The sequence below is a fragment of the Parasteatoda tepidariorum genome, chromosome X1 (genome assembly GCF_043381705.1).
Source record: "Parasteatoda tepidariorum isolate YZ-2023 chromosome X1, CAS_Ptep_4.0, whole genome shotgun sequence".
In the NCBI taxonomy this organism is placed as follows: Eukaryota; Metazoa; Arthropoda; class Arachnida; order Araneae; family Theridiidae; genus Parasteatoda; species Parasteatoda tepidariorum.
Window position 1 is genome coordinate 61220975 of NC_092214.1, and position 23077 is coordinate 61244051.

The 23077-nt window shown below is 27.5% G+C and overlaps 1 protein-coding gene across 1 annotated transcript in view; it reads right to left on the bottom strand.

The window, feature by feature from the left end:
- LOC107439276 (multiple epidermal growth factor-like domains protein 6) overlaps positions 1 to 22465 on the bottom strand; it is a 278214-nt gene extending 255749 nt beyond the window's left edge. The window contains exon 1 of the mRNA XM_071187265.1: positions 22003 to 22465. Coding sequence (XP_071043366.1) covers positions 22003 to 22109 — 107 coding nt within the window. The 5' untranslated portion in view covers positions 22110 to 22465. The remainder of the gene's footprint in view (positions 1 to 22002) is intronic.
- Positions 22466 to 23077: the final 612 nt, after the last annotated feature.

Below are 23077 nucleotides of genomic sequence, written 5' to 3' on the forward strand. Positions count from 1 at the left end.
AATTTCGGTCCGTAAATTTCTTGATGGAAAAATATTTATCTAACAATTAAAGTAGTAATTTAAAAAAAATAGATCATCAATTTAAACAAAAAGAGATTATCAATCTTAAAGGTAGATAAATGATAAGTTCTCTAATAAAAAAAATAGTCTGAAGAATTAATATTATTTTCGGAATTATTTAAAAACACAAAGCCTCGTTACTTTCATTTTAATTTAAAGCGTTTAATTTAAATTTAAAGCGTTTCAGTTAAATTAAAATCGTAACTGATATTGTTTGCCCAAAAAAGTTTTCTACAGTTTTTTCTTTCTTTAAAACACAAGTGTTTATTTTTTTAAATTATAAAATACATAAATCATACAGTTTAATAAAATATGAATTTTATCATTCTCAATAGAAATTTTTTTTTTAGGAAAATGAAAATTCCTAATTTTTTGTAAAAAAGATGGAAGATAATTTTTTATTAAGGTTTCTTTCTCTCATAAAATTATAAATCTACATTTAAATAAAAGTTTTGCTGTCTTTTAAAACATTTAAGCAATCCTAATGCAATATTTTGCTTTTTCTTTAGCAAAATAAATTTATAAAAATATTAGCAAAAATCTATAAAATCTATGTGAAACGGTAATTGAGTATTTATACTTATGTCTCAATTTAACCTTTCTTTTAATGATTCATATTATCTTCAAAATAATGAAACGCTACACCTGAAACTAAAGATATCATATCGATAGTTTTGTCCATGGAAAATTCATTTTACATAATAGAAAAAATCAAAGTTTGCTGATAATTATGATAAGAATTCATGGTACACCAATTTGTATTTATTAAATGGAAAATAATATAAAAAATGTGTTACTGTAAAAAATTGATGCCATCTATATAGAATGGGAAATAAGTATTTATATTATATTTTTTCTCTATTTTTCATAGAATCATCCAAACAATCAAATTAAACTACTGAAATTGAAGAGAGTATTAAGAGTTAAGCGTATAAAGTATCGTCTAAAACAGCGGTTCCCAAAAAGGGTTCCGCAGAAACCTAAGGTTCCGTGAAAGAGTCAAAGAGGTTCCTAGTGTTAGAATCTTTTTTTAACTAGTAATTATTATATTTATATTCAATCAATATCCATAATTTTTTTTAGTACTTCGGTTTATCAAATGAAATTATTTATGTATAGCCAATGAATAAAAAATATCGAATTTAAAAAAAAAAAAAATTTAGTAGTAATACATTTGATAGGTTTTGAGAAAAATATATATGCATTAAAAATTCCATAAGTATTTCTCATCAAACTCTTCATTTCAAAATAAAAAAAAATTACTAAAAATCATGATTAAAGAATCTGTTCTCCACGTTTATAGTTCTTTTTCGAAATCCGTAATTCAGCTGATTTATATGATTTTAAGCAAATACATACAAAAATAAAAAATTCATAATTTAAAATATTTTATTCTTCACATTAAATATCTTCAAAATAATTTGTAGCCTTTTTTCACTTTAGTAATATTTTCAACTGCTAATGAATTCTTTTTTTTCTTTCTATAATGCCGAAGTTTTGTAAAAAGAAGCATTATAATTTAGGGTTCCGTAGCCTAAAAAATTAGAACTGCTGATATAATACATAATAGAAATGATATAGCAAACTGATAATTATGATGAATTATACTCAGAATTCATGGGGAAGTATTTTGCATTTACTATAGAGAAATAAAGGTTCAAAAAAATATTCGAAAATTCGAAACCTTATAAAAGAAAACGTCATTTCAGTATGTGTTTTTGTGGCTAAAGTGGCTCGCTCCTATTACGACCCCTTTCTTTGATCTTGCCTTACAAACCCTTTTTTTTTAACAATATTTTATAGAATCCTCAAATAAATGAAACTCCACAGCTCAAATTAAATATATGTTGTTCATACTAGGGAAAAAATCGCTAATACATACTAGAAACGACATAGCATACCGATAATTAAGATGGATGAACAATTTAAAACTTAATGTTACTATAAACTGTCATTTTTTTGTAAAAAAAATCCTAATGGATCAGATCGCAGCAACAATTATTCTGTAATTAGGATATCTTTCTGATAAAGACGAAATACTCAAGACAAAGGTGAGAACTATCAAACATACCAGCGACAGAATCTCACCAGTAAAGAGTAATAAATTACAATAATTACGTCAATAAATCACAAAAAATGCCGCTGAATTTCAAACAGTTAGGGGGCATATTGTACGGATACACATTGCAATTAGGAAAATAAATTATTGCAATAACGCCTCTGCACGCCCAATTTTCAACACAGTGTATTAATCAATTTCTCTTTCCAAAAGCTGCACGACTGGTCAACTCTGACGGCGCCCACATTTAGTCTTTGACTTATGTTTCATTTATCACCCTGAAGGCGGGAGACACCCAATTGATGCGACAAAAATAACAAAAACAGAAAAATCAGATATCAGTGAACTGAATCCGATTCATCAAGTAACTGCTCTTATTTGCAAAGGCCATAATCGCCTTGAATTTGATGGGCGACGAGGCATCTTCTGTATAAGAATAATGTAGCACATTTAATATACAATTCTCGTACTTATATTCATAAGTCTAAAGCCTAAAGGAACAGCAAGCATCTCTAATGCTTTATTATCATAGAGATCAAAACTTTTAAGAGTAGTTCGTTGTCCTAAATAGTACCTTAGAAAGCATATATTTTGGGAACTATTTGCATTATGATGGATAATTTTCTAAGGAATGAGATAAACATTAATGCATTCTTGGTAGTTATGAATAAAAAATATTAATGATCTAGTGATAGTAATGCAAGGCAGTCAGTATATTTTTATTTTTTATAGAAAGAAAAAACAACCATAATTAAAGTGAATTCATATTTCAATACAAGTAAATTATAATTCAACTATTTAATTTCAGAAAATTTTAAATTTCTAATAATATTAGAGATGAAATTGGAAGTTGAAAAACCGGATATGAAATATAAAATAAGGTAAAAGATAGTGAGAAACAAAAGGTATTATAAAAGTGCGATATTGGTTCTTCTGGTTCAAAGTGCAATGCTAGTTCTGGCTTTTCGAAACATCTGGAAAAGTCTCAAGTATTTTCTGTTTAGCCAGTTATTTTTTAGGCTCATTACAATGAACCCATGTGCCTTGAAGCTAATTAAAAAATGTACAAAGGTTCACTCAACCTGCAATTTTAAGGCATATTGCAATGAGCCTTGTATCAATGATTGTGCTTTTATCAGAGAAGCTTATAGTGAACCATTCTAATTAAGCACTAAATGATATCAACTAGTCTATTATAAGTATCTGGCCCATTGCGATAAGCCTAAGAAGTGTTAGACTGATTCGAAAATTCTGAATACTTTTCAGAATTAGTTTATTTGATGTATTGAAAAACAACAATGACAGCTTGCAAGTAACCAGATTTTCCAAATATCCAATGACTAGTCGTGGTGATTCAATTAATAGAGTGCTCGCTTTCCACTGAGATGATCCAGGTTCAAACTGAAGCGATACTTGGTCAATGTGAATTATGCTTTCTTCATGTGGATCTCTTCATGAATATCTTCATGTAGACGGATCATGAGTTAGAATCCACTTGCAGTCTGCCTAACCGTAAAAGATTTTCGTGGTTTTCCACTCTGCGTTCTTAATTCCATCAAAAATGCTTCCACAATGGTTAATTTTCCCAAATGCAGGAGCTCCATTGTCTTTTAGATTAGGTTCACACTTACAAGACTACGGGATTCACATTGATAGTCGTTAGCCCAAATAGGAATCGGCTGTTTAAGGTTACCAATGACTAGTGAAAAAACAAGATTTTAGGCAAAAATTTTTGAAAATGAGTTTATTATTAATTTAGCATCCCTTTACTCGTAGCTTTCTAAAAATACTTTACTTTTGCTTGTACTATAATTATTTAAAAAATTATAGCAGTTTTTGTACAAGGTGATAACAGTGGACAGACTAATGTATTTAAGTTTTTAAATGCGTTTATTTCAGAATCAGTTTTTTTCCCCATTTTACACCACCTAAAACACAATCTCTCGTGATGTTTTTAAAATAACTGTCTACAATTTTTCATGAATGTTTATGATTATGTAACGCACATTTTGAACTACACACTAAGGGAAAAAAGTAGAATTTTAATTTTTTATGCATGTTTTATCTCAAAGCCAAGTACAAAAATTTTTAAAAAATTGCTTGCTAATAAAACAAGATTGATCCATTTGCTTTCAAGGTAATAGTTCAAACCATTGTTGATAGCCTTCTAGATAAAATCCTCAAAGGAATTTCTGCTTTTTATGATAGACGTTTTGTTATTGTCTTTAGCATATATGCAAATAAATGCCTTGTTTTTATTTAAAAATTGCTTTTCAAAACTTTTTTCTGCTAGCTTAAGTTTCACCCATAATAAAACAAATAAACTAGTTTTTTTCAAACTTTACAGTAATATTTAAAAAAAAAATCAAAACTAATCAGATACCTTAACACTGGACATGAAATATAAAATAAACTTAGTCTATGGCATACACAAAAAGCAATTACGAACAAAGAGAAGAAAAAAATAGTAATAAATTTCGCCCTAAATGGAAGAACAAGATCTTTCCGTCTTCATAAAATTATCATGGATCAACACATTTCTTAGGAAATCAAATCATAAAATAAAAATATCAACGCAAATTTATATCAGGATTCAAATCTTATATAAAAACGAACAGAACAAGCATTTCAAACGCAATTTATTTACATTCTCAATTCGGGGCAGATTTCAAGCAAGCTTAAAATAAGATATTGATACCACGGATATTGTATCATTTAGAGTTTAAAAATAGAGATATGAACGCTTCTCGACGTCCAAAGTGATCAAAATCACTGTCTATCATCAAGTTGAGCAATCCTTCTAAGTGAGCATGATTAAAAATAGCGTTGAAAAAGAAAATTACAGTAAAATGATTTAATTGGAGAGATGTTATCCGATCCTTGTTCGTGTTGCCCACACAGGAGTCAATTAGCAGCTGGGGAGTATTTGATTGAAAGCTATGCGAGGCTGAGCTTCACGAGTTCACTAATTACAGGGGTTGAGTAAGGAGCAAAACCCCACCCAAATAAAGTGTTGCACGTCACTTAGAGTAACGAACCTTGTCACGATTCAATACTAAAACAAAATGTCTCTTGATAAGAAAATATCTTACCTGTTATTATTTTGTGAGAGATAAATGAAATTGACATTTAGTTGATTCATAAAGATAGTTTATTTTTTTAGTTTTACGTTCTGGGTATGTTCTATAACCCATATGGGTATGTTCCATAGATTTTTTAAATATGATTAGCTAAACTTACTATTTTTTGTTTTATAAAATTCTGTCAGAAAAGGGGGGACGAATTCCTTAAAAATCTAACATATTATTTTTGTGTATTATGGAAAAATTAGGTTTTTCTATTATAGAAAAATTAGGTTTTTCACCTTTTACTGGCAATGAGCACGTGCATCAAATTTCCTTTTTCAATTACAAATAGAAAATCGTATGTTGAATTTTTATTTATTTATTTTTTTATATTATTTTTTAAATGAAGTTTTTTTCTAAGTTGAGGTGAAATTTGTTTGAAATACTATATATTTCAATTTTTTATCATTATTTTTTTTAATTGTGAGTCACATAAAGTAAGGTCGTGTATAACTTAAATACAGGGTTAAATAAATACAGGTTATTATGGTTCCCTTACCGGGACTAAGAAGGCGTATGAAAAATGAGATTTTATCAATAAGTGATTTTAAATGGGGTTACATCAAAAATTATGAGACCCCTCTGATACGTGATTTAACAGAATTAGGACAAATGATCACAACCGCATTCACGACCATGGATCGTGGCATTTTGCAGTGAGTGAGGCAATAAGAATTAGATTTGCGACGGTGTTCCCTAATCCATAATAGTTAAAGAAAGAACTAAAATAAAGTATGTTTAAGCATTTAGATTTGCATATGAAATCACGGGTACCATATATTTAAAATGGCACCATGCATTTTGTATTTCAGCAAACTATGACCTAGATAGTTTTTACGAGCGTTACTCTTTAAAATGGAGCCGGGATCTAAATATCTGGATTGCGGGGTATTCGGTACTACGCAAAAAATAATGTGGAGAAATTTGTGTTGTAAAATTCATCAAAAAATAAATGGAAAACAGAAACAAACTTCTATTAGTTTTTTCCCCACAAAACTGTGAACTTTTAACTGTACAAATTGTGAATCTAGATAACATTAAAAGTCTTGTTACTTTTTTTAAAAATAAATTTAATTAATAATGTTTTATTGGGAAATAGTCTTACATTTTCTATAATCTTTTCATCAAAATTTCCATAGATTGGATTATCTGAGATATCCGGGACGAAGGTCCGAACTATTCCGGTTAATCAAGAGTCTGCTGTATTAAGTATAAAGGTTTTCAAAAATACCCATATAATTGCGAGTCATATTTCTTGTAACATTACTTTATTTTTAACGCTAAAAGGGATGATTTACAAAATTAATTTTACTAAAGTGAACCACGAAATCTTAATATTTTATAGTAGTGTTATATTTTTAAAATTGCATAATACACTTTTAATTTGATCGATAACTTTATAAAAATAAATTAACAGTATTTAGAATTTTAAGGAAGAAAACGGATTTAGAACAAAAATTCGTTTTTTTTCTAATAAAGCTAATTATATTCGAACTCAATGAAAGAAACTGTATAAGCCTCAACTTTTACTAAGTTAAAAATGTTTATTTTAATTACATTCGCAGTTCATTTTTTTTAATAAATCTACAATTAGGATCATTTCAATTAAGAATTTACTCAGGAAAAGAGCGTTCACCTCTCAATGACGTGTCCTAGGTTCGATTTCCAGCAGTGGCTGGTTGATATGAATTCCGTGTTAACTCTAAAGATCCTAAGTAGAAGACGGACCATGGTTTAAAACCCTTATTCCGCCAAACTAGTGGATGTTTTCTTTGTTTTCTTCCCCCTGTGACGCAAATGCAAGTTAGTTCCTATAAAAAGTCCAAAAAAAATTCAGCTCAATGCTTGATTTAGGAGTTCCCTTACCTTCTAGATTGGATTCAACGTTATACATTAACAGTTGAAAACTCAGAATTGTGTCGGCTGTTCAACACCGGTTATAAAATTAAATAAAACTGAGGATTTGAACTGAAGCTAATTCATGAATATTAATTTTGGAATGTTATTTATTTTATTTTACTAATTTGTTTATTTTCTTACTCTTTCTTGAAAAATGAAATGACTTTTTTCAAAGATGAATTCACTTTTATGAAATACTTAAATAAAAATAATGCAAAGCAAAAATAATACCTACAAATTCTAACCATATTTTTCAGAGTTCGTGAAAAAAAAAACTTTCTGAAGATAGCAATTTTAAGCACACAAAAAACTCTCCACATTTCCTTGGAACAAGTTCTTTGGTAAAGAAAAGAATTAGAGATCTGGGGAAAGGAAAGTTAGATGAACAATATAATCATTTAAGACGCCAGAGCAACAGTGATGAAAATCGACGTGCTAGAGTGGGGCTTTGGTCGAAATAATTCATGATCGTATCTAAAAGTGACTTGACAACACTATGGCTGGCCTCTGTATTTCCTTAATTTACTAAGACGTTCGGATTATTTGTTAGTTCCTCCTGTATCCGCGCCATTTATTTGATTAGAACTTCCAATTTTCTCCCAAGAGCACAAAAATCTGGGATGCTCTGATATTTGAAAGATTTTTTTTTCTCTATTTAGTGAGGAGTGTCTTTATTTCTTATAATTTTATTGTTGGAATTTATATTTATTTATTAAAATGAGGAACAAGGGGTAGTTTTAAAAATATTCTTCTATCTTGTAAGTATTTATTAGGAAACATAATACAAAAAATCTATAAGTTTGAAAATATAAAATGGAGGTTAGGCAGTTTTTTAAAAAATAAATAAAACTTTGATTTACTATATTTCCAGTGCCTTTTTTTCAAGCTTTTACTAAAATCGGAACTTTTTATTAAAACGAAATGAGACAAGAGGTTAACTTTTTACCACTTTTCTACAACATTCCAATTGCATCATTTCTTTATTTATTTTATTTGGCGTACTTAAAAATAAGGTTTATGTACTAAATATGCTGTTTTATTTAATTTTAAACTTTCATTTAAGAAGTAATTTAGCCAGGTCTAAATCAACATTGGCAACAATAAGACTGTCGAACATTCGTATTTTGTTTATCTTATTATGATTTATGATAGTGAAATAGAAATTCAGAATTGTAAAATATTGTTTTCCTTTATTTTTTCATATTAATGTATTTAACATGCTAAAGGATCAATTTACGTACTTACAAGTTCTGCACGTTTCAAACATCATGTTTAAATATTTAAAAATCTTCAGTAAAATTTTGAATAAATTAAATTTCTATATGAGCACTTCAGAGGCGTGAGGAACATTCTGAAAAAGCGCGATGGTCTACTCACCACATTTTTACAATAACTGGCTTAAATATTTATCGAAATAATGAAATTTAAGTAAAAATTCTCGAAATTGCCATAAATTACATTATATTCGTTTTAGCTATACTTAAGTCATAGAACGGAAAACTCCTTTTTTATGCAAATATATATTTTAAAAATCTGTTTAAATCCAAAAGATGTTCTAATTGCATGGTTTAAGTTAATAATGTCATATATTTTAAAAAAAAGTGAAGAGTTGCTTTGCTCACAACTTACGCATAGAGAAAAAAATATCTAATTAAATTACCGTACTAATAAGGTAATGAAATTTCAGGTAAAATAAAAAAAAGTAATAATTCTGGTAACAAAAACAAAATATACGGTATTTAAACTATTCATCTGGTAATTTTTCTATTTAAATAGTAACAGTTTACCGGAAATTCTTAATTAGTAATAGTTACAGTTTTGAAAGTAAAAGCTCTTATTAACACACTTTTAATAAAAATGCAAAACTTAAAGGTAAATTTGATAGAATAAATGGTTTTTATGCCATGATTTAAGGTATTATGAAAAATTACCAAGTTTTACCACATTTATTACCAAACTGCATGGTAATAAAACAATATTTTAGTGTTAATTTTACCAAGATAATTACCAAAGCACTTCATCAAAAATTTCCGTACCTTAGGTGTTCCCATGTAGTCAGTTACACTGTAAATTTTACCATATTATGGTAGTTTGACCATACTTTTTTTCTCAGTGTGTTTTTTAAGTTTTACTTGAGGTACACAACACTTCTTTAATTGTTCACAGATAAGCGAGGTATGTTGTAGAAGTTAGAAATAAAAAACTTACAAATGAGTTTAGATACAAATCCTGTTATCTATAATTGCGGAAAAAAGTAAAATGTATCACCATCTCTGTGTTTTTCCCCTCATCAATTGAAAAATAAACAATATTTCAATACCGTCAATTTCCATTAAGTAAATATTTCAAAGTTAATATGTTTTAAAAAGGAGTTTTTTACTACATTAGAAAGGAGATTAATTGAATGTATGTGAATTACTCAAATCTTCTGAATTACTATATACAAGCATTTTTTTTTAAGAAATGTTTATCTTCTCAGGACATAAGATCTTTTATAGAAGGTTATGCAAACTAATTCACAAGAGTTACATAAAATAGATAATTAAAAATAGATATTATTAATATTAGTCTCACGTTTAACGAAAGTTTTCATAAATATTGTTTTTTTTTAACCCTAAAATTATTTAACATAATGTTAAAAAATTAAATAATAATATAATTATATTGCGAGTTTAAGAATTACCCTGTTTTTTTTTCTTCCTAAAAATCTACGAAACTTAATTATTTCGTTTCCACATGTTTATTTATAAATCGTATTTCACGCAAATGTTTTTTTTTCTGTTTTACACATATTGTTTTTAGGAAAATGTTAATGTAATTAGTATCAACTTCCACTGAACATTTTCTGATAAATATTATCATGCAGTTATTTAAATTTTTTCATTTGTAAAAGAAAAAAATACAGTTAGCTCAGACAAATTCTTCTTCTGCACTACGGCCTAGAACAGGCCAAGGTAGTCCCAGTCAGCTACAGTCATCGTTATCAATCTAAATCCAATATTCTCCAATTTTTGACGCCTAACACGTCAAGACCCTTTTTTTCATTGTCCAGCTACCTGACGACCGGCGACATCTTTTCCTAGTGCCAGAGGGTTTGCAAAATTCAGTTTCCTTGCAGGATTAGGGTTTTCTAATCTTTGCAAGTGTCTATACCATCTTATACGATACGTTTTAATGTTTTATGTTATTTTTCATTCACGGAGCCATAAATTTTAATCAAAATTTTTCTTTCAAAGATCAGCAATTCAAAGATTTTCTTTCAAAGAACATCTCAGTCTAATTATCGTCAGTAACAATATCCGGTTAAAATTTATTCCACACTCTTTACTTCTTAACAACTCAGAGAAGGGTAGCTTTTAAACTAGATTAAGTATTACTCATTTAAGAACACTTTACGCCTATTACTTACACTTAAGTTAACCCTGAACAGTTCTTCATACCAAGGCTATCAGATTAATAGAATTTCATCCGTGCACCGTCTATTTCTGACTACAAAGGTAAACAACTGAGCTTACAATTAAAGACTCTGTCTACTTGATTCCGTGATGGATTGGATCCAAATTTCCGTAGACTGCTTGACTCTATTCAACATTACTCAACATGCCATTAGACATACATATCAAGTTTTATTTTTTTAATTTTCATTTTTATATTATTTTGTCTATTGTGTCAGTTTGACAAAGAGCTAAATTTTGAATTATAATTGGTAGGGAAAGTAAATAGAACTAGAAAGGAAAAAAAAATACTTATTGAAAGAAAATACGTACTGACAGTTAAACTATTTGTAATAAATTTCTAAGTAGACGAAATTCATGATAGGAATTGAAAGAAGATATTTTAATCGTATTACATCGGGAAAATTAGTGTTAAAAAATATCGGTCATAAGAAATTCATTTGTCACGTGGGGGGCATCAGGGGTCATTTAGGAGAAATTTAGGTCCATTAACAGACTGGCCACTAAAATTTTTATCGTTTAAAACGGAACCTTCACAAAATAGCTTATCGTTAAAATGAACAATTCGCAAAATAGTTTAACGTTAAAACAGTCCCTTCATAAAATATTCTATTATTAAAAAGGATCCAAATAGATAATAATAAAAAAGGACATTTCATAAAATATCTTATAAGAAAAACGGACTCAACATAAATATTTTTTTCCTCAATTTATTAATCAAAACTATGAACACAATTAAAAAATTATTACGAATTACATTATTATACAGTGGAATTTCATTAGTTTATATGAAACTGCATAAAGTGTTAATGAAGCAGGATGAAAATTAAAGACCTTCAGGATAAAAAGTGATAAGAAACATCGTTTTAAAAAACATATCACTACTTAGCTGTAAATAATTCTATCCAAATAGTGAGAGTATCATTCGTGCAATAAAATACATTGCTGGTTTATAAGAAGTCACTCATTTGTGAGGCATTATAAAATTTATATCTGTTAATTTATATATTGCATAAGGGTAGGTTATAATTTTAATCCTCTAGGTCTTCATTTAAAAAGAAATCTTGGAGGGTATGAAAAGTGCTGCTATAAAAAATGCTGTTTAAAACTATAACTCATTCCTTTAAAAAAATATATTTGTAAATGTCTTTTCAGAAGTTTCAACTTATATTCGGTGTTCTAATAACAGTGAAAACATTGCATTCCAATTGATATGCAATTTTTTTTAAATATTTACATTCAATACCGAAATTTATATTTAAATACAGAGTAAAATCATTTGCGCACAGATCAACCCCTATTGTAATTGCTTTCTCCAATGTTTCTTTTAATTTCACAAATAGAAATTAACTTTACATTTCAATTATTTTAAATTATAAAATTTTTTAAATAAATTAGTATTTTGAATTCTTAAATTTTTATAATTATGCATTGGGAATTCTTATTTCAAAGCAATAATGAAACATAATATTTCTGAACAAATCAACATTATGAATTTTTAAAACTTGTACATTTTGTCTCGGGAATGAGTATTTTAAAGCAATAACAGAACAATAATTTATGGTCTTTAACATTTAAAAATATACAATTTTTAATACTTTTGAATTGTACGAATTTATGCATAAATTCTGATTATAAATTCTTATAATTTTGTGTTTTGAATGAGTTTTTTAAAGTAACAAAATAACAAAAACAGTTCTGTCTTTAACCCTTTAACGCAAGATTTTTATTAAAGATATTTTTCACATTTTTTTTCATTTTTTGAATGTTATGTTTAAGTACTTAAGTACAGTAGTAAAATCTAACATATGTTTTAAATAGCTATTTCACTGTTTTTTTAAAATTAAAAATACCGAAATATAATTTCGCTAGTAATAGGAGCGTCAGAAAAAATATATAAAAGGGACACCGGCGTCCCATCTGTGCCAAAGTTTTAAAGTAATTAATGAACAATAATGAGTTATGTCCTTAGCAATTAAAAGTAAAGTACTTTTTAAAGCTTTCAAAGTGTAAGCATCTATATATAAATCATTGTTATAATTTTTTACAATTTTATACTTGGAATAAGTAATTTGAAATAACAAGAGAACAAAAATATTGCGTGGACTTAAGCAATTAAATCTTTTGTTTAATTTATTTCTCTTCGACAGATGAAAATTTCTCACACCAAACCCGGAATAAAATGTTGGAATAATACGAATCATGTCTTCAGAATATCCGGGGTATAATTTTATGACTCGAGGACTTATTGTAGAGCGTTTTACATTTTATGACTCCATAAAAATAAATTAACTACACGATAATGTTGTATAAAAGCGGTCTTACTATTTTATGTAATAAGAGTCATTGTACCGAAATCTATATTTCATGATGATTATTAATTAGAAAAAAAAGTTTTTGTCATATGCTTGCATTTTAAAAGTTCTCACAAAATATAATACTAACAATTATCTGTAAACATAGCGAATTAATACACACAACTTGGATTAGACCACCGACAACGTTATCTTAAAGTTTATTGATTAAAAAGGTGTAAAGAATTAAAATGATAAAAGATTTTAAGTTTTAAGCCATTACCTACCGATTACGGTTTCTTTTGAGTTGTTTCACAACACGCATAAAACCATAAGAATGTATTTTTCGCCATAAACTTGATAAAAAAATAATTTTAAATACTATTTCTTGATTAAATTATATCAACACTATTGCTTATCAGTCGTTCTTTAGTTTTCATGCTAAACTCGTGACTATTTTTTCATGATGTCGATAAAAGTGTTCTGTTTAATAATTAATAATTAATTAATAATTCTGTTAATCATTTGTATTCAACACTTATGAATGATTGTAAAAACACTTTTGTTTCAATCATACAGTATTTTTTGGCTTTTTGAAATAAAAAACAGGTTTCAAACATGAAATATTTAAATATTTTTCCATTTGGTTTTATGATACTTAACATTAGTGTACTACACAATATTAACAAAAAAATAATTTTTCTATTGATAGTCGATAGTTCAGCTATTAAAAAACATAAATCCAACATATCACATTCCTAAAATTAACAAAGATGCAACCTTTAAAAAAGGAACATGCAACGTTTTGATGTTAAGAAATTTTTAGACTGATGAAGTTAATTGAAAGAACCGTCAGACTGAAAAAAAAAAGTTTATCGGACTGACTTGTTTCAAAGCATTTAGACTCTGTTGTGCAGGCATAATTTTCATCTAAATTTTATCAGTCAAGAAATAGTTTCATAAAAATTATAAATTTTTTAAGCCGTTAGATGTACTTTCTTCCTTAATGGGTCAAACAATAATTTATGCCATTTAATGCTTAAAACAAGACAAGCGAAATTGTACGGTTTCAAATGATCTGTGAAAAATTCCGAATCAAATTATGGAATAAAGTACCGGCACGTTGGGTACATCATCTGTAAGATCCATTTTTACCGTAATATAATTTTTTACAGTGTATTTTAAAGTTTAGTTTCATTTTATATTATAATAAAATTTTTTAACGTGAAAATCCATTACAGTTTTAATTTTTTAACTCAAGTAAACTACGTTATTTAGTTGATGTGAGGTTTAATGGCACAAGACTTAAAATCAACTATATTTCGTGTAATGTAAATGATATTATGACGCAACCTACACTGTAAAAAAATTTTGGTGTTTAGTTGCAATCATTTTTGAGGTTGTGGTAAACTAAAGTTTTTTACACAGCTTGTAATCACATTTTTATTTAGTTTTGCACTGTTATAGTTTACTTATTTATTCTTTCTTTTTCATGTAGTGTCATCACATATTTTTAGACGTATTAAAATTATTTCAATGGCTTCATTGCAAGAAAATTTTCGTTTGAAAATATAAGCACATTTTTAGTAATTCTTTTCAAAAAATGTTATTTTGTCATTTAATTATTTGTACGATAATTACACTAAACAGATTAGGTAAATTTGAATGTTTTATTTCTACCTAAACACCAAGAATGATGGAAACCATGCACAAAAAGTTTTTGCTGCGTAAGTTAGCTGATCAAAAGATTTTATAAATCTGCAGCAACTAAACGGATAAAAAAGGAAAAGATAACTAGAACACACTGGGGTCCTGACAGAAATTGACTTAAGGGAGACAAATTCTCTACCTGAGAGCCATAACTACGTAATAGCTGTTTGATTCACACACTTAGTACTCTTTTATAAAAAGTAATTTTCTGTTGCAATAAAAAATAAGAAGAATTAAATTAATATTTGAGTGAAGTAAACAGCTACTTTTGATTTAACCAAAATCACCTCTAGTTCATTTTTCTGAGGAAATTGTATAACATCATACCTTATAAACGTAAAATATCATGTTTATTAGATGAAATTGACGGTAATTTTTGTCCAGTAGTTTGTAGTGAATAATGAATAACGGAAATTGTTAATAACGATTTAATGAATAATTATTTGTAAGGAATAATTAGTATTGACTGGTTTTTAATGATAAAATTGACTTTTGCATGGATAAAAAACATCATTGATATTTACATAAAAATTAAAGCATTCCCACAATAGCTCGATGTAATTCAGATGGCAGTGTAGACTCCGAAATTTCACGATGGGGCAATAATTTCAATATTGCGCACCGGACACTTTTACTCCCTAGACAAGCTAGTACCTATCAATATAAAACTGAGTGGACTTCAAGCTGCTACAATGGATAGAATCTCAGTCCTTAACAAGATCATCTCAGTGTCTTAATCACTGTGTCTCCTTGACTTTATATACCAATACTGATTTTAAATCTATAATTTTCATTTTCTTAAGTCTTGTTTTTAAATATTTTTCAACATTCGTTTAATTTTTACTAACTACAATTTTCTTTGATTAACACATTGAGGGCCAATACCATCTTTAACACTCATGATTATTATTGGGTATTTAAAACCACTTATGTGACATTGACAGTGACAGTGTTTGATAAAAAATTTTTTCGTTTGATAAAACCATGAAAATAACTTCCAGAAGTATGTAGGAGGATTAACACATTGCACAATAAAAATGAATTGCAAAACACTTCGTAAGTGCCAATTCGGCCAATGCCACCTAAAGACTTTCCATCTCAAAATAACTATCAAAGTGACAGACTTCTTAATGACTAAGTATTAAATAACTTCACATTAAGAACCGAGATAAGAGATAATATATTTCAAATCTATTTTTTCATTTGGCTGGTACACATGGTTTTGGATGATATTTTTAACAATCTCGTCATTGTTTAAGATTGTTGAACTATGATTTCCACGTGTTTTCATCACTCTGAGACTTACAGAAGAATCTAAGAAAAACTTGAATGTAGATCAATACGAATATTCATCAAATAAAACCTGCAGAAATAATCTCTTGGATTTTATCTATTTGGAACATATTGATATATACCATATTATCGCTATGTTCTCACAAGGCATTCTAATTATTTAATTTTTACAGTTGCTATGAACCTCATACAGACTCTTTTACACTGTTTCTTGATTGTCAGGGTCTTGTAGAAGTCTTGCAGAAATGGAAAGTGTAACCTAACTAATATTTCTTAAAGCTCGAAGATAAGCAGGAATAATGAAATTTTCTCAAAATAAATAGTTAAATTCCAATACACAGCAACTGTATCTGTTTAATTGTATAGTTTACTCTCATATTATGTATCAATATGTTGATAAGATAGTTGTTGGACATAAAAAAGGTCCAACTATTTAAATTCTGACAGATCTGGGGGCATAGTAAATCATATAAGTATTTGAAGCTTTTTCTATCTCTTTTTGAAGCTTTTAAACTTGTATTATTCATGTTAAAAAGATACTTCAGAAGCTAAAACGATGCAGATCACAATCCAACAACACGAGCATGTAGGGACGAATTCTTTTTAAACTCTCGTTTTCCCTTTTTAAACGCAACTGATAAACTAGACTTAAAAATAAGCGATGCAATTAGTTTTGTCAACTTGATGCTTGATTTTTAGAAGTCATCATAGACGGGGCATCAGATCAACTTACTAATGTGGTCAACTGTACATTATTGATGACGTTGATCAAGAGATATGATTGATATCGCTCTTATTTACTTAGTTTAATTTCCAATACCAAGAAAAGTTATTTCGAGATCAAAGAAGTTCATTATTAACTTTTCGTTTACATAAGTTATTTCTTTAAAACCAAAATAAATACCAATTGATTATTATTAATGGTGATGTGTCTTTTTCCTAACCTGTATTGTTATCATGACGAGTGTTGCATTGTTGAAATGTTTTCCTGATTAAAAGTTCCTGATTAAAGAGCTCAAAGGCAAAATCTACTAGTAAAAGTCCTGCTTAAGAAATATACTTAAATACGCAGAATTTTATTTGGATAAATATAATTGGATATAAAACCTCGATTCTCTTTTGAAAAATGTTAGAAATTTAAAGTTTGCAAGAAAGTGATTTTTGAATTTAAAATTCAAAACAATGTTGTATAGAATATCAAAAAAATATGAAATTATGAATCTGATCGAAAATCTAAAAATCTAAGAATTAAATATTTTTAAAAGAGGCTTTTAATGAAGTAGCACCCACATCCAGTTTATAATTACAATTACATTGCAGACTACGCTTAATAAAATTAAAATGTATGGTATTTTAATTTTTTTTAGCAAAAATCTCATTACCATACAGTACTGTAATTTTACCAGAATTTTTTTCTCTGTGATCTTACAAATGTCTCCATAAATTCCTATCGCAATCTATTTTGAATTAATATTTAAGAGAATGGCTATGGATTTGATAAAAAATAAAAACACAAAGTTTGAAAATTTTGATTCTTGCCACTCCAGCAATCCTCCTTTTAAACTTTTGAAAACAAAATGACTGGAAAAAATAATAAAGTAATTTAACAGTGTTACTAAACGTGTTTCATCATTTTTAGACAGAATTATAATCATAACTAAATTTATAAGAGCTAAACTATTTTCTTTTAATGTTTTATCATATTAAATCAAAACATTTAAATCAATATAAACTTTACAAAAAAAAGTTTGCAATCATTTTTTTAAGTGCTTTTAGAAAAACATTATAAAAATGATTTTTTTAATGCTTTGAAAGTATGCCTTTCTGTTATTAAAAAAAAACAAAACTATATAATATCTTTAATTTTTCGATAAATTCGTACACATTTTTGTTGTTCTTTTTAAGAAGAAGAAAAGTTCGAATGATAATAAATCTAGCGTTATCTTTTATTATAAAATAGAATCCATAACTCTTATTTTTAAAAATTGCGAATTTATATTTCTTGCAGACATTATTAATATGCCATTAAAAATGTTTTCTTTTTGGGGATCGATTTGTAATGATGAAGAAAAAAAACAACAGCTGTAAGTGATTTGTTAAAAAGGGGTAGAAAAAAACAAGGGTTTAGCTCTAGCGCTGAAATGTTATACTATACAGTAATTATATTATACTCTTACACTACACCCTTATTTTCTTACATTTCGTTAAGGTACCCGTTTCTTCTTAATCCTATCAAAACCCGGCCAAACAAGTGGTCTATGTTGGAAAAATACTGGTGTGAAAAGACACAATACATATTTGCTTATAGCAAGAGTATATTTTTTCTGTTATCTGCAATTTTAGTTAGTGTGCATTGACTACAGATCTAAGTATAAATATTTATACTTTTAATATTTTATGGTACACGAAACCTATTAAAAAAAAACAATAATCCTAGTAATGTATCTTTGAGCCTTGGTGGCTCAGGGGATAGAGCGTTCGTCTCCCAATGATGTCACCCAGGTTCAAATCCAAGAGGTGGCAGGTTCATACGAATTCTGGTCCCGGCTCGCACTGATTTCAGTGTTGTCGTAAAAATATCCGCAGAGGTAGATGAATAATAGCTTAGAATAGTTCGTGGTAACCATTTGAGGTTTTCGTGGTTTTCCTCTCCCTGAAACGCAATGAGGGTTAGTTCCAACAAAAATTCTTCCGCGGAAACTAGCTTGTCCCAATGCTCAGGTTAGGAGTTTACTTGTCTTCTGTTTTGGGATCAGAATTACAAGGCTACTGAGTAGAAAACTGATAGTTGTAAACTCAAGATTAGGTCAGCTGTTCACCACTCGTTATAAACAAAATAGAAAAAAAATAGTGTATCCCTTCTGTTGCCACTTTTTTTAATATTTCATTGATTTTTTTAATGAAAAAGAAAACTTTTTTTCAAAGGTGATCGGCTACAAATGGGTTCCTATATAAATTGGTGCTTTATATTTGCTACCAAGAAAAAAAAATAAAATAGAGGACTAATTAAAATAAAATACTTAAAATAGAGGGCTAATACTAAAAATAGAGAACTAATTAAAATATATTTTTACTTAACAGTATATCGAAAATATAGTTGTTTTAATCCTGAGACAAATATTTCTAAGAAACTTCAAAGTTTGTTGAATATATTTAGTTCAATCAATTAGTGCGTTTTAGTTAGATTCTCATTGTCAAATAAATTTACTATCAATTTATGTAATTGAAGAAAAATATTGGTTTATTTAATCTAATCATATTCGCTAATAAAGGGCTTTTAATATGTGAACTTGTTTTTAAGGAAATTTTAATTTGTATAGTTTTTAACGATTTGGAACATATTTTGATGGAAAGTTTTTTTAATTTTATTTTCAAAATAAATAACTCATAAACTTTTGTTTGAAGAGAAAGAAGGCTATATTTCTCTCCCACTTATTAAGATCAATTTTAGTAAAAGCAGATATTTTTCTCGAGACGCTTCTCAATATTTTAAAGATTAAAAAGTGGGGTTTTAGATGATTGGCTTGCATTGTGGAAGAAAAAAAAGGAACTACTGTTGAGATTTATCAACTTAAAATTAGTCATAAACATTTCAAAATTTATCTTAGACTTTTTTTTAGTATTTTCTTATAGTTATGACAAAACGAATGAAGAGAGAAGTAAATACACCGAGAAGAAAGCATGGTCTAATCCGAAAAAATGTAATAAAATTTACCATATCTCTAAAGAAATACCAACAAGCTCGACAATTTATACAGAAACGCTTTGATAATGATTTTGGTAAAATTAACACTAAAATATCGTTTAATAATAAGTCAAAAAATTTGGCATATTTTGTAATTTTGGTAATTTTATAAAATTTGTAATTTTATATTAGCATGGCATAAAAACCATTTATTCGGTAAAATTTACTTTCAAATTTTGTATTTTCTGCTAAATGCGTGCTAATAAGAATTATAATTTTGAAAACTAAAATTTTTGCTAAACCGTCACCATATTATCGAAAAAAAAAAAAAAGGAATTATTTATATACCGTATATCATGATTTTTGTTTACCGAAAAGGTCATCACCATACAATACGATCATTTTACCAGAATTTTTTTCTCCAAGTAGAAGGGATTGAATAGCAGTGTAGTGGGAACTAATTTGTCATTCACATAAAACTTTAAGCAATTTTATTTACGTAGTTAATTTAAAAGGAAAAAGACTTAAGAATTTGATTTTGCATAACTTTCTGCGCAAAATTATTGATATAGAGAATTCAATTAATGTTTTTAGTTAAAAAGCATCGAACTGTTTAGTTTGCATGCAAAGATTGAATTATTATAAAATTTTCCGTGCTAAATAAAAAAAAAATTCTAATGTTCTTGTTACATTAAAAAAGAGAAGATCCATATACTTCAGAATTACGAACAAATTGAAGCTCGTTTTGTATGAATCGGCCCTACCTCTTCCTTATCATCCAATCAGAAGCAAATATTTTATTCATTGTGATCTTGATTTTCTCAATTTAAAAAGTCAGAGAGAGGAAAAGGTTAAAAAAAGAGAAAGAAAGTAACACATAACTTATCTAATAGTTGTAAATAAACCTAAATATAAAAATTTATATTTATTTTATGAATTAAATTAACTCAGTAACTAATTTGTTTTTAAATTAGTTTTACCTACGTCTTTCAAAACAAATAGCTAATTTGCCTATATAATTTGTCAAATATAGGTTGCAAAAAATTTGATAAGATCTTCAGGAAACATATTCCTTTTTATTTATTTATTTCAATATATATTTTATACTTAAAACTTTTTATGTACTTAAGAGTTTTTGAATAACATTTTTATTTATATACGAGTTGATTTATTTTGTTTTTAATTTGTTCATATTTTTTTTGTGTTGAAGAGAGTTGTTTAAAAATGAATTCAATGATTTTATGAGACATCCAAAATGATTTTGTAAGAAGAGTTACTGCAAAATGCTATTAATATGTTTTCAATTCTGGAAAGAAACGAAATTGGATAATATATACAGCTTATATTTGCAACTAATTATATTATATACAGATATGCAACACATTTTTGGAAGAGGATCCCAGAAAAAAAACGCTTCTTGCTGCAGCAAAGAATGTAGGTTTATATGAATTAACTTAATTTTTTCTTAATGAAACAAAAGCATTACTTGTTTGTCTTAAAAATTAAGGACAAATTACAGCAAATTATAATTTTTACAAAGTATAGCATGATTGAATCAAAATTGTTAGACAGTTTTACTTAAAAGAATTAAAGCAGGTTTTTAATTTTTCTTGCGAAAAATTAATTAAAAAAATAAGAACATTTTTCTATACACAAATTACATGCAAATACCTCTTTAATCGCACATAAATAATTTTTTTGTATCGAAATTTGTTTTGAATATATTTCGATAAAAGAAACTTTTTGTTAAAAAAATATATAAATGTCAAAGGCTTTAAATTTTCTGACAGATGGAGTGAGTTTGAGAAAGTTAAAAAATTTCTTATGCTAGTTACGTAAGTTTTTTAATTGATTATTTTCTTCAAAGTGAGATGGCACATTTTAACCTTATGAAAGCCGTTAGTTGATTTCCCCAAAGGTAATTTAATATAAGTTCTATTTCTTTCCGTCAAAGTTTAAAAACTTGCTCGAAATAAAATTAAAATAAAAAGACCAATGTGAAAAAAAAAATTTTTAAAAAAACTTTGTTGTTTGGATTAGTGCGAACACTTTTTAGTAGTACAGCAAAAAAAATTTCAACAAACTGAAAATCATATAAACTGAAATTTAAGATTAAATTGTGTAATCTTGAATAATAAAAGACAATCAATGAAATAATTAATCACATAGGATAAAAAGAATTATGGGAATACGATACGTTTTTAAAATAAAATCGTAATAGCATTCAAAACTGTTTTGTCCAGAACATCCAAATTAACAGAAAAGAAATAGAACTTGAAATTTAAGAATTTAAATTGTTGAATTTTTAAAAACCTAAATTTTGTACAACATAGATAAATTTTATTTATTTTCAAGGTGTTTGTTTTTACATTTCCGTTTTTAGCAAAAATCAAATCAAAAATCAAATCAAAATACTACTTACATGTTAGGTTCTAAGTTTAAACAGTTCAGGCAGTGCCAAAAGCTTGTTAAACACAGTATCACATTAAAAAGCCTATACTTGGCAGTTTGTACACAATTGAAAACCATTTTGAATTGTTAAAATATTGGACGGATTCTTGTAATCATTATATGGTTCAAAACAAAACAAGGTTAATTGCTAATTTTAGAAAACCATGTGCTTTTTAACATAGGTTTCCTTTGCACATAAAAATATATAATTTTTGTTCAAAACAAATAAAATTCATTAAAGTATGAGAAAAATCACTTTGAAATTGAAACGTTTTGTGTATTAAATAGAATTTTATAAAACAGGAATAAAACTGCTCGACTTAAATTTAGTTCAAGTATAAACACACATGATTGGATTTAAGTTAACCACCAACTCTTCGGTTGCCAAGCAACGACTAAAGCTTCATCTTCCATCGTAAAAGGTTGCTAGAAGTAAGATCCGCCAAAGGATGCGGAAGAATTCCACTATGCCATTTGAAGGAGAAATTGGCGTCGCCAAATCTGGCTCTACAGTGTTTGTAAACAGATCATTTCCCGCCTTATTTTTTTCTTCTTCTTTGAAGTGACAATTTCGTGTTATTATTCAATTTGAATCCATTAGTTGTTGAGAGTTTTCGAGAGGAAAAGAGAGTTGCATAGTTTTCGAACGATGTCACATAAGTTGATTGCTAAGTCAAACGATTATATCAAACGATCTTTCAAAATATTTAAATGATTTTCAGGCGAAAAAAACATTATAACTTTTTAAAACCAACATAGTTTGAACAGGGTTAAAAATGTTTTTTTTTCCTTTTCTCAGTGACATCTTCATTTTATTATTCAATTTGAATTCATTACTTGTTTAGTACTTGTTATAGTTTGAGTAGTTTACTTGGTATACTCAAAGGAAATATTATTGCATAGTTGTTTTAAACATCTCACATAAGTTGATTGCTAAGTTAAACATTAAAAAAAAACGGTTTTAGAAATTAATCGATTTTAAAACTCTCATTTTTTGTGTGATTTTTACTTTCAAAAAAGTAGCATAGTGATACTTTAAGAGTTTA